We start from the raw sequence: 12,402 nt of genomic DNA on the forward strand, positions 1-12,402 counted from the left end.
CTGCTGTACACCCGCAGCTAATATCGCACTACTTGTTAACTCTGCTGGAATTAAAATACAAAACTCCATAAAAAAATAACTATTAAAAAACATGAAAAAAAGAATACCGGGGGGGGGGGGTAGAAATAACGTAAGGGCCGCGTGCATCTCGTTCGGGCTGCTAGGATAGGCACGACTTCTAGAGGTCATCTTCCACTGAGACGTTCAGGCGGCTCCGTGACACCCCGGCTGAAGAAGGAACATCGGCAGCTCAGAGGCCTTGGGTTCGAATCTCGACTCTGCCACTTGACGTAGGCCAGCGAATCATCTTCTTAGAACTTCCGTTTTCTCACCTATTAAATAGGGTCATTGGGGTGCTCTGGGTGGCTCAGTTGGTTAAGCGTCCCATTTTGGCTCCGGTCATGATTTCACAGTCCATGAGTTCGAGCCCCGCGTCAGGCTCTGTGCTTCGGATCCTCTGTCTCCCTCTCTCTCTGCTCCCCCACCCCCCCCACTCTCTCTCTCTCTCTCGAAAATAAATGAACACGGATAAATAAATGAAAAAAGGATTATCGAACAGGTCATGGTGGGGTTGAAACGAGCTCATGTAGGCGATATACCTGGGTCGATGCCTGGAAGTTGGCAAGTGGGGTTCAGTAATCAGTAGCCACTTCGCTGCCCATCCTACAGTCCATATCGAACTGCACCCACCTTTCCCCTTAAGGTGAGAAGCAAGTTCGCCGTCCCAGGGTGGGGAGTCTCTCCTCTGAAATCCGGCAAATTACAAGGCTATTTGGCTTGTGTGACCCAATTAATAGCCCTCTGTCTCGCGGGCCTCTGCAGACACCTCACCTTTCGCCCCAGGCGCCCCTTTGGCTCAGCAAAGCCCGCCCACCTGCGAGGACAGAGGCCCCCCCACTTCCTCGGGAGAAGACGGTGCTGCGTCGGAAGGAAGCAGGCCGTGTGCCTGCTGAGCTGTGGAAGATAATTAAACCAGGGGAGGAAAAAGAAAACAAAAACCCAGGTCCTTTAGAAATCAGGTTAGGTATGAATGTGCAGGGCGTGGCCCCCTGTATAATTAGCCGCTCTGCTGGCTCTGGGAGCTGCCTGCTCCTCCTGGGCCCGTTGTGTCAGGCTTGGGCCTGCTGCCCCTCCTCTCCCTCCGCTCCTCCTCCTCCCCCTCCTCCTCCTCCCCCTCCCCTGTTCCCTATAGGTGTTTCTCTGGGCTCTGCCGTCTGTCCCACTCCCCTCCGAGACGCCGGCCCGAGAGGTCACCCACCTGCAGCCCCAGCGAGTCCCAAACACGCCTGCCCAGTGACCCGCCATGGAAGCCGCGGATGCCTCCAGAAGCAACGGGGCCAGCCCGGAAGCCAGGGATGCCCGCAGCCCGCCGGGGCCCAACGGCGCCCTGGAGAACGGGGCCAAGGGCGAAGGCCAGGATGCCAAGACCACCAACGGGCACGGCGGGGAGGCGGCCGAGGGCAAGAGCCTGGGCGGCGCCCCGAAACCGGGGGAGGGCAAGAGCGCCCTGTTCTCGGGGAATGAGTGGCGGCGGCCCATCATCCAGTTTGTCGAGTCCGTGGACGACAAGGGCTCCAGCTACTTCAGCATGGACTCCGGGGACGGCAAGAGGTCCCCCTACGCCGGGCTCCAGCTGGGGGCCGCCAGGAAGCAGCCCGTCTCCTTCGCCGAGAAGGGGGAGCTGCGCAAGTCTATCTTCTCGGAGCCCCGAAAGCCCACGGTGTCTATCGTGGAGCCCGGGGAGGCCCGGCGCAACAGCTACCCCCGGGCCGACGGCGGCCTCCTCCTGCGCTCCAAGTCGGGCTCCGAGGAGGTCCTGTGTGACTCGTGCATCGGCAACAAGCAGAAGGCCGTCAAGTCCTGCCTGGTGTGCCAGGCGTCCTTCTGCGAGCTGCACCTCAAGCCCCACCTGGAGGGTGCCGCCTTCCGCGACCACCAGCTGCTCGAGCCCATCCGGGACTTCGAGGCCCGGAAGTGTCCCCTGCACGGCAAGACCATGGAGCTCTTCTGCCAGACCGACCAGACCTGCATCTGTTACCTCTGCATGTTCCAGGAGCACAAGAACCACAGCACGGTGACGGTGGAAGAGGCCAAGGCCGAGAAGGAGGTAATTTGCTGGGGCCTCTTCTGCGCTGGGGGCTCCCAGGGTTTGGGCCTCGAGTCTCGTCGGTCCCTGGCTCTCTCAGGATACGTTTCTTGCCCCTCTGCGCCTGCAGGCTGGGGGGGCAGAGGCAGTTCCCTCATGCTCTGAGGCCTCTGGAGACAGGGGCACTGCCTGGATGAGCAAACGGAGGGGCAGGAATGACTGAGGGCCTGACCAAGGTCATAGGATAAATTCAAGTCTGATCAGAGAATCAGTGCTCAATCCTGAGCTCTGCCTGGCTGGGGCGATTCTTTTTTTTTTTTTTAATTTTTTTAATTTGAGGGCCAAATAATTCTTACCACCTGAGCAGGACTGACCCCTGGGGCAGGGGTGATGGGGGAGGGGGAGGGCATTTGGGGGCCACTTAAACGTTCTTTTCTTCTGGCTTTAGAGCTTGCATTTGCAGTACAGAGGCTTCTTGTTGTTTATCTGATCCCCGGGCCGGTCTCTTGCCGTCCCCAGTGGCCTCCTTTGTCCTTCTCTCAGCTGGGCCGGCCCTGCGTGCTTTGTGTGGTTGCGTGTGCACGTGCCTATGCTTGTAGGTGGACACTACTTGGCGAGGGTTGGAGTCTGCGTGTGGGCGGGATGTACGTATATATGCGTGTGTGATATGTGCGTGTGGGTGTTTAGTGCATATGTTTGTGTAGGTGATGCGTAAGTGTTTGCATGGGTTCTGTCGACGTGATTGCGTCTGGGCTTCCACGGGGAGGAGCAGAGGCGTGTGGAGGCTTGTGAATGTGCTACACCTGGGGAAGGTGTTCTGGGCCAAAGGCTCAGCTGTGGTTGCTGCCCCTAGCCCCATGGATGCTGCGTCCTGCTCTCTTGTAACACCAACACGGCGGGTGGCCGTGGACAGCCTCCCCCCCGGCGTGAACCTCCTGGTGCTCAATGTGGGGGACTTGACCTTCCTCAACAGCTTCTGTGACCATCCAGATGGGGCAGCCCGGGACTCCTCCCTGCTCAGGCTTTCTGACCGAGAGTTGGCCGATTACTGTCTTCCTGCACCCCTGGTGCCCACAGCCCTGGGCAGAGACAGACGGGTTACAAATGAGGAAAGACCCAAAGATCCTTTTCAGAGGCCTCGTTTAGCCCAGGGAGGTGTTTCCTGTTTCCCGACGCCCCGGACCCCAGCCTGGCTTCAAGCCTCACGCTGGGAGACGGGGCTGGGGCGGAGCCGTGGAACCCGTCCTTTGGGAGCTTACCTGGGGAACCACAACAGAGCAAGGGCCATCATCCTCATCCACTGCGACCGAAACCCTGCAGAGGGTTCTGGGAGGCCTGACCGAGGTCCAGCCCTGGGGTTTGCCTCTCGTTAGCCGTTGGACTGTGGACAAGTCCCTACCGCTCTCTCAGTCCTGGTTTTTCCATGTGTGAAACCAAGGTGTTGGACTAGACTGGTGATTTTCAAGTTCCCCCATGGAGTCCTAGGATTCTTGGAAATGTCTTTGACACCTCCCCGACAAGGAGGGGGGCAGATATTGGTGCCAAGAAGGCAGGGGCTTCCGGCTCCCACTTCTACAAGCAGAATACATTCTTATCTGTTTTATACATAGGGTTTGCCCGCAAAGTGTGTCTGAAACAAAAGTATCACCTAAGAAAAGTCCAAGTGCCCCTGGAGGACTCGAGGGTCTTGGTCAGCCCTCTGTGGAGGCGCCAGAAACTCAGAGTTCACCTTCCAGTGCTTGGGGCTGCCGCAGGACTCAGAGACACAGCCCTCGCCCTTGAGGGCTCACGATGTAGGTCAGGAGGCAGAGCTCAGACGCACAAACAAGCCTGGGGAACATCCGCCCAGTTACACAGAAGCAGCCGTAGATCAACATCAACTTGTAGAGGGCGGAATGCCAGGCCAGCTGGACTGTAGCAGTCTCCTCTGTCCCCTCCTTCACCTTGCAGACGGGGACACATGCCCGGGGAGAGGAAGGGATCTGTGCCAGCATGTAGAGGAAGAAGCCCCCTGATTCTCTTCCAAGATTTGAGAGCAACTGAGAGGCAGGGCATTGAGGGGATGGGATCCAGGATACGCATGCTTTACAGGGGCTTTCAGAGGAAAATGTCTGATCCGCCGGAGTGACTAACGGTGGGAACTTCAGACGGCGTGTGTGTGCGTGTGCACGAGCGTGCACCAGCAGCCAAGGGGGGTAGGCAGGGAGTGGTGTGGGCCAGCCGGGAGGCTGAGCTGGAGCACGGCTGTTTGTCTAGGCCTGGCTTTGCTGGAATGTCAGACGTGGGGACGTTGGCACAGAGCGGGGTTAGTGGGTTGATTGATTGAAATGAATAAGCGTGTCAATCCTGGCGTCCTTTGGAGGCATCCCCTGCAGACCCAAACGTCAACCCACACACAGGTTTTTTTTTGCAAGGAGCCCCGTCCAGAACCTGTTCTGCAGGCCGGCCGGTGAAGGCCCAGGTGAGGTCATCTTAGAGCTACCTTGAATGGTTGCATTAGGCTGCAAAGGACACCCAGGGCTGCGGGGGTGCTCATCTCCTGGGTTTCAACTCTCCCTGGAGCCTCTGAGCGGAGGCGGTATTGGGGAAAAGGCCACTTGATGCGGAAGCATGACAGTCCTTCCTCTGGTGGATCCAAGACCAGAATGTTCTAGTCCCGCTCCACAGATGTCCTCCGGTCTGCCCTCCTGCCTCTGGACGGGCTGGAGTAGGCTGATGAGATTACATTGCACATATCCCTCCTTTTCTGTGTCTCAAGGCCCGCCTCCTGCCTTATCCCAAGTCCCTCCCGCTGCATCGACTCGGGAGGGAGGACTCCTCCTGGCCCATGGCTGTCTGCTCGAGGGTGACCTGCCCGGCCTCTGCACCACCAGCTGCGTGGCCGTGGCGTGGGTCTGGCCTGGGCTCTGGGTCGGCAGCCTGGAGAGGCATGAATGGGGGAGCACTCGCCTGTGGGTGCCGAGGGGAAGCAGTTTATCCTGTGAACTATTTGGAGATGGGAAGAAAGGGACCGGCAGGTGGCAGGAGACGCATCCGTTTTTATGGACACATCTATGCACCAGATGTTTACATGTTAGTCCTGACAACAGCCCCACAGGGTATGGGCTTTTGCATCTATTTTATAGATGAAGACAGGGGCTTGAAGGTGCTAAGAGACTTACCTGAAGTCACAGTGCAGAGCGGCAAAGCTGGGGTTCGGACTGTTCCGGTGACTGTTTCCTCGCTACCATTTTTCAAAACAAAGTTTATTTATTTTGAGAGAGAGCGCAGGAGCGTGCAAGCAACAGGGTGAGAGGGAGACAGAGATTCCCAAGCAGGCTCCACGCTGCCATCACAGAGCCCGACCCGGGGCTCGAACCCACAAACTGTGAGATCAAGACCCGAACCGAAACCAAGAGTCAGGTGCTTAACCGACTGGGCCACCCAGGTGCCCCTCTAGTATTTTAAACTTTGTTTTCAGGTGATGGCAGGCCTTCCGGGGGGGGGGGGGGGCCCACTGGGCCCAGTGGCTCCCAACAGCCATCCTTAGGTTGGAGTCACCTGGCGGGTGAATCATGACACTGCTCCCTGGGCCTTTCCCTGGGAGGTTCTGGTTCAGGGGTTTGAGGCCTGGGATCTTGTATTTTTAAGTCTCCCTTGGGGATTCTAACGTGGAACCAGGTTGGGAGTCAGGGATCACGTCCAACATCACCAGGAGGAAACTGAGGCCTGGACAGGCGGGCCGACGTTCTCAAGGGCCCGCCGCTGGTCTGGAGCCAGCCTGGGTGGTACTGTGTCTGCCCCCAGTCGCCCCTTCCCTGTCCTGACACCCGAGGAAGCAGAAGGGACAGTGAGCCTCAGTGAGACAGACTAATGCTGGGCTGTTTGACATCTGGGTGGAAATGGGGAAATCCATCCAGCATTTCAGATCCTTATCCAGATAATTACCATTTGTCTGAGAGTACAAATTTGGCAATTAACTGGCTCATTTGGCAAATATCAGAGCCAAATCAAATCAAGTCAAATCAAGCAGTCAAATCAAGCCAGAAGAGGATCACAGCCTCCTCGCCCCCTTCCCTGGGGGCATGCAGGTCACATGTCCAGGTGAGCGCTCGCTCGGGTGTGTCTGAGGGCCCCATCGGATGGAGGCACCGGCTGCTGTGCCATCACTCTGCTCTCAGGGAGACCTCTGGTCCCCCAAGGCCAGAAGGATTTGCAGGCAGGGTGGCTTACCCAGTGCCCATCCCGGGCAACAGAGCGGGAGGCAACCAGACGAGTGTAGGAGAAGGGAACAAAGGAGGCATTTAGGGACAGGCCTGGGCAGGGTGGAGGGAATGAACCGGGAGTAGGAGGAAGTGATGAGGAAGGTGCAGACAGCGATGGAGGGGTGGGGAGCTGAGGCCCCAGCAGCAGGACCGAAGGGGAAGGACGCTGTCCCCGAAGATGCGGAGAAGAGGCTGCAGGTGAAGGGGCCACATACTACGACCTGAGTCCTTTGTTGTATCTTGGCCGCAGCCGCTTTCTAGTTGTGAGAACTCGGGCAAGGTACGTCATCTTCTTAGGCCTTCGTTTCTGAATCTGTGAAATGGGGTGACACCAGGTTAAAGGAGCCAACGCCACACGTGTAGGTGATATTCAATAATACAGTTAAGTGTCGTTCCTCCTCCTAGTGTTGTGGGGGAACCCAGGATCGCGGAGCCTTCCTACGTTATCTTATTTCCTACATCCCGCCTTTTCCAGCTTCGTGCAGCCCTGCTAAGCGGGCAGAAACTGCCAAGGGCCACGCAGATGCTGGCTGCGTCCCCAGGGGTCTCACCCCAAACCCTCCTCTCCGAAGAGCGTAGCCCTCATCCCAGAGGCGAGCAAGGACCATTCTAGCAGCACAGGGCTCCCAGGCCAAGGGCCCTTCCCTGATCCCGCTGCGTCCTGCAAGTCTGGTCTTGCGAGGCCCCCTCCCAGCCTGTGTCCGACTTTCCCAGTGCCCCAAAGAAAGAAGGAGACTAGTCTCTCCTCCGCCCTGAGTCTCCCGCCCACTGCTGCAGACAGTGTGGCTCCACTTGTGCCCCTGCCCTCACATGTTTCCAGATCCGCCGCCTCCCCCTCCTCCCCTCTGGCTCTCCTCGCCACACCTCTGCCAGCCCCGCTGCCCTCTTCCCTCCTTCTCTTCCGCAGGATGGGCTTCTAGGGTCCGCCCTGGCCCCGGCTCTCCATCGTGCTAACCCCTTCCTTCTTACTCCATGGTTCTTCCACTCTCTTGGCCGGCGAATCCACGCTTGTCTGGTGAGACTTCTCCTCACCTGCAGGCCCCAGCCCGGCCTCATGTCCCCCCTTCCCGCCACAGCGGCTAGCAGGTGCTGCTGGCTGCACGTGACTCCTCTGGCCTTCACCTTCTCTGGTCATACCTTTTCCCACTGGCAAGGTCGGCCTTCCCTCATCCCCATTCTGCTTTCCCCAGGGTCCCCCGGGCTTCTGTTCCCCACGATGCAGGCCTCTGTGTGTGCACCCTTCACTGTGTATCCCAAGGCCGCACCTGCGGTCCTCACCTCTGGACACCAGCTAGGCCCCACCTGATCGCACTGTCCGCCCCCCCCACCCCCCCACTGGCCTGTGCCCCGCTGGCCTGCTCGCCACACTGCACTCACTCTGCCAAGCCTGGCCCGAGCGAGAGCGTCCGGCACGGCTCCTGGTCCACAGAAGGTGCCCCACACAACACGATGCTGGGCCACAGGCCGGGGCTCTCTCTCTGTGCTGGGCACCTTCTGACAGCTTCACTGTCCTGCTCCCAGCTCTTCCCATGACCTCCTGGGGGGCAGGCCTCTTGTTGTGTCCACGGAAGATAGAGCCACCGAGGCACGGAGCACTTAAGTCGCTTTCCTGGGGGCAGCGGTAACTGGATCCAAATGTTTAGACTCGCAGTCCCGTGCTGTGGGTGGGCTCCCTGCTGGATCCCCCAGCCTCGTTCATGGGAGGGCTGCCCCTGCCCCCCACCAGCCACAGGCCCGGGGGTGGGAGTGAATGCACTTTCCTTCTCTGCTTTCCTGTCCATCAGGCCTTGTTCTGGGGGTGCTGAGGTAGGGGAGAGAGAGCCTGGCCAGTTCCCCGCCTCCAGCCAGGTCAGGAAGTGGCTTCCAGCTGTCCCCTTGACCTCGGGCCTCACCCAGCTGCTCTCCCGGGGTGGGCAAGGTGCCTGGCACAGACCCATTGTCCAGACTCTTGTCTCTTCCTATGACCCAGGTCCTTCCAGGCCACTGGATCTGCTCTACTCTCTGTGGCCTGGGCTCTCGGGCCCTGCATCCTCAGGGAGCGCGAAGGCTGAGTCTCCGTGTCCACAGTGGGGTCTTACTCCTTTGCTCCCCCACCGCGGTGTCTATCAGCTCCTGGCTTCTCCCCAGCCTTTTTCCAGAGACCAGGCCGGACCCTGTCCTCAACTTCCTTCATTCTTTCCTCCGGACCACCATTTTCTCTCTCTGGTGATGGCGTTTTCCACGTTACGGGATTTTCAGCCCATTGCCGGTGGGGCGGATGCTTACTGAGAACTCAGAGTCTCCTTGCCTGGAGGGCGCAGGAGCGTGGGCAGAGAGCGGGTGGGATCAGGGGCCAGGGAGCTCCACACCTCCTGCCCCGGGCCTTCCCCATCTTCTCCACCAGCTCCCTGGCCCTCTGGGCACCCTTTCCAAGAAAGCCAGGGAAGCTGTCTCCACTACCAATCCACTCCCCTTGGGCATGTGCTGAGGGACCCCAGGTGGCCTCCTGTCGTCCGGGTGGAGCACTCTAAGTGTGACGTGTGGCGAAGTCTATACCCGGCTCAGGACTCCGTGCCAACGGAGCTCACATTCCCAGCGGTTTGTGGCCTCCTCATCTTGACTCTTCTTGTGGGTTCCTCAAAGAGGCAGCTGGAGAAAGGCTTGGAACTCTGTGTTCAAAACCCAGGGTAGTGGGGTGACCGCAAGCACCCCAAGGTATTCTCAGATGCCTTAGTCTTCCTGCCTGTTGGGTGGAGATCACCCACCAGTCTTCTGAGCTGGAAGGTGCTTTGAGAGCACTGGCAGGGGGCCCAGCAGAACAAAGAGGTGCTTCCTGGCTTGGCCTAATCGGCTTGGCCTTGGCTTCATGCCTCCCCTTTCGTCTCTGTGGTAGCTGCTTTCCAGAGAAGGCATTTCCCCAAATGGAAGGAAAGTATTATCCATACTTTCCATATCCATTAGAGCTCCCCTCCCAAGGCACCTCTCCTTGGTCCCCTTCCCAACCCACCCCAGACCCCAGCAGCCTGTGTCCTCCCCTGAGCAGAGGTCCCTGGAATCTCTGCTTGTCTTCTCTTATCCTTCCCTCCGCCCCCCTATCACTGCCTCACTCACTGGTCTCCCCTTCCTCCTCCAGGGACCCTGAATAGAGGTCCCCATCCTGCCCAAACTGCAGACTGCACTCTCTTTCCTGTAAACAGGTTTATAGCTGTGCCTGTCCAGACAGGAGTCCCCGCTGGTTGCAGCCTGGGCTCCTGCTTGCAACACAGGCCCCACGTCATGGCACAGAAACGTTGCACACTGTTACTGCCACGGGATACTCCCTGGGCTGGGCTGGGCTGAGCTTGGCTGGGTCCCTTGCTCCCCCAAGCTTGAAGGAGACAGGAGCTTTCTTCCCTCTCCCCAGTGGCCACAGGTCCATTGAAAGGAGGGGGAACCCCATAAACAAACCTCCTTCCTGCTCACTTTGGGCGGACAGACCTGGCGGAGGTTTAGTCCTTATAGAGACACAGCTGGGATGTCCAGCCCCCGAGGCCCGAGTTCATAGCAAAGTAGTGTTTGGCTTGTTGCTGGATCCCTGATGAAGGGCACAGTGCCTGGAATACCTAGGGTCCCGATGACTGTCTGCAGAATGGAGGCCAAAGGGCTGGGTGGCGAACCTTGCCCAAGCCGGCCCCCTGGATGGGTCCACTCCTGGATTCTCTGGTGCTCCTCCTCCCTGACTTCTCCAACCTTGGCTCCTTCCCTGCAGACAGAGCTGTCGCTGCAGAAGGAACAGCTGCAGCTCAAGATCATCGAGATTGAAGACGAAGCTGAGAAGTGGCAGAAAGAGAAGGACCGCATCAAGGTGGGCCGCCTCCATGCCTCAGCCTTGCCGTGGGCTCACCCCACCTGTCCCACCTGCGAGGAGCCAGGCTTGGCCCCCATCTATGCTGCACACTTCTTCTGGCTCCTCCCACCCCTCTGGCATCCCCACCAGTTCCCCTTCTAAGTCTGGGCCAGGCATTTGGGTGGGATCTTGTCCATCACCTTGTGCTCATTTGACATCATCCTAGCAAATAAAGTCCCTACATCAACCGGTCCTCCAGGGCCCTCCATTGTCTGGTCTGTCTACCAGACCACCCGGCCACCAAATGCATGACGTTGTCCTTTGACTTGTGCCAGTATGGCTGGATGTATGCCTGCCATGGTTTGAGTAACTACCAACCACAGTCCGAAATCACTGACTCTTGACCCTGGCTGCATAAACAGCCCATCAATTCACTTTCTGAATGATGTTTGGTTCTAGCTGAGTTTCATAGAGCACAGCCTGACTCATGGGGGAACTTCTGGGTCTCTGGAATCGCCCAAGGTTGGAATGATGGCTCTAGTCAACCCACCCAGGGAGGAGTCACAGATAGATAAGGAAGAATGGGCTGTAAAAAACCCTGGCCATCTCTGTCAATAGATGATGTCAATGGTGCCTTTGAATGAGATTCTTAACCAAACAGGCTTGCTGGGTTGGGGCAGTAGAAATACCCTGCCTGTCTCTGATTCTGGGTTGGGAACCTAAAGATATATCCCTCGAGGGAGTTTCTTTTTAATTACGGAAAGCCTTTTTTCTTCTCTCCTCTCACTCTGGACCCAGAGCTTCACCACCAACGAGAAGGCTATCTTGGAGCAAAACTTCCGGGACCTGGTGAGGGACCTGGAGAAACAAAAGGAAGAAGTGAGGGCTGCCCTGGAGCAGCGGGAGCAGGATGCTGTGGACCAAGTGAAGGTGATCGTGGATGCTCTGGACGAGAGGGCCAAGGTGCTGCATGAGGACAAGCAGACCAGGGAGCAGATGCAAAGCATCAGTGACTCGGTGCTATTTCTGCAGGTAACAAGGAATTCGTCCACCATTCAATCCCTCAATTCTTCCATCTGCTTTCCCAGACCTTCATCCAGCATCCATCCGTCCATCATTCATTTATCTACCACCCATGTGTCCATCCATTCACCCACCATCCATCCATCCATCCACCCACCATCCATCCATCCATCCATCCATCCTCCATCCCATCTGCCCATTTACTTTTTCCATCCAAGCCATTTTCCTGTCTACTCTAAAGATGGCACACAAATATCACCTTGTACCAACTTCAGTTGATATGTACTAACGTTGCTTCGGGCTCAGTAGGAAAGAGTTCTGGGATTGATTAGCGATGCCTGCTGTGGTTGTGGGGGAGTGGCATGTAAGCGCTACCCATGTGTTGTCCTTGATCTTATCTGTGTGTCTATTCATCCACCCATCCTTCCAACTGCTAGAGTGTTTTGGGTACTACAGCATGCCCAGGACTCTGCTAGGTGCTGTGGAGAATAGAAAAGTACAAGATATGGTTTTTGCCCCCCAGGAGCTACAATCCAGCTGGGGAGATAAGATGTGTACAATTAGAGAGCAATATAGAAGAGTGTGTAATTAAATGATAAAGCATGTGGTTCGGAAGATAAGTTCTGTGGAAGCTCTGGGAAGGGCAAGCAGGCAGGAGTAATCTAAGACAGCTTTGTGGAGGAGATGGAATTTGAACTGGGTCTTGAAGGCCCAGAGAGGTTTGAGAAAGAGGAGGGACCCTCCAGTGAGGGGGAAGGGAGGGGAGAAGCACAAAGCGTGAGGCAGGCTTGAGTATGGCACGTAAAGGTGGAGGTAGTGCCATGGCTGACCCAGAACATTGTAGAAGTTCCTTGCATTTCCTTAGTGCTTTCACTCCCAAAGATGCTACAGCTTGTGTCACTCTCATAAACCCCTGTGAGGTAGGATGAAGTGTCCAGTTGTGGAAGTGGGAACCGTAGAGTCGCATATCTGACTACCAGCTCCATCAGAGCTGTTAGCCTCCGGTGGAGTTTGGTCAAACCCTTTCATTTCACGGAGGGAGAAACTTATGAGGACAAGCGTGGCTAGTTGGTAGCAGAGCTGTGTCTTGAATCCAGCGCATTTGGCTCCGGGTACTGAGTCTTCCAGCTGGACTGAGAGCCCCCTGCAGAGGAGCCCCCCCCCCCCCCCCCCCCCCCCCCCCCCTCCCGGTCCCGCCCCCCCACGCGCCCCCCCCCTCCTGCGTCTGCACGCGTGGGCGACTG

The 12,402-nt window shown here is 57.5% G+C and overlaps 1 protein-coding gene across 1 annotated transcript in view; it reads left to right on the plus strand.

Annotated features, from left to right (window-relative positions):
- The first annotated feature begins 1,203 nt into the window (after positions 1–1,203).
- TRIM29 (tripartite motif containing 29) overlaps positions 1,204–12,402 on the plus strand; it is a 26,124-nt gene continuing 14,925 nt past the window's right edge. Inside the window, exons 1-3 of the mRNA XM_049611683.1 lie at positions 1,204–2,107; positions 10,058–10,153; positions 10,934–11,167. Coding sequence (XP_049467640.1) covers positions 1,304–2,107; positions 10,058–10,153; positions 10,934–11,167 — 1,134 coding nt within the window. The 5' untranslated portion in view covers positions 1,204–1,303. The remainder of the gene's footprint in view (positions 2,108–10,057; positions 10,154–10,933; positions 11,168–12,402) is intronic.

The sequence above is a fragment of the Panthera uncia genome, chromosome D1, assembly GCF_023721935.1.
Source record: "Panthera uncia isolate 11264 chromosome D1, Puncia_PCG_1.0, whole genome shotgun sequence".
NCBI classification, from domain to species: Eukaryota; Metazoa; Chordata; class Mammalia; order Carnivora; family Felidae; genus Panthera; species Panthera uncia.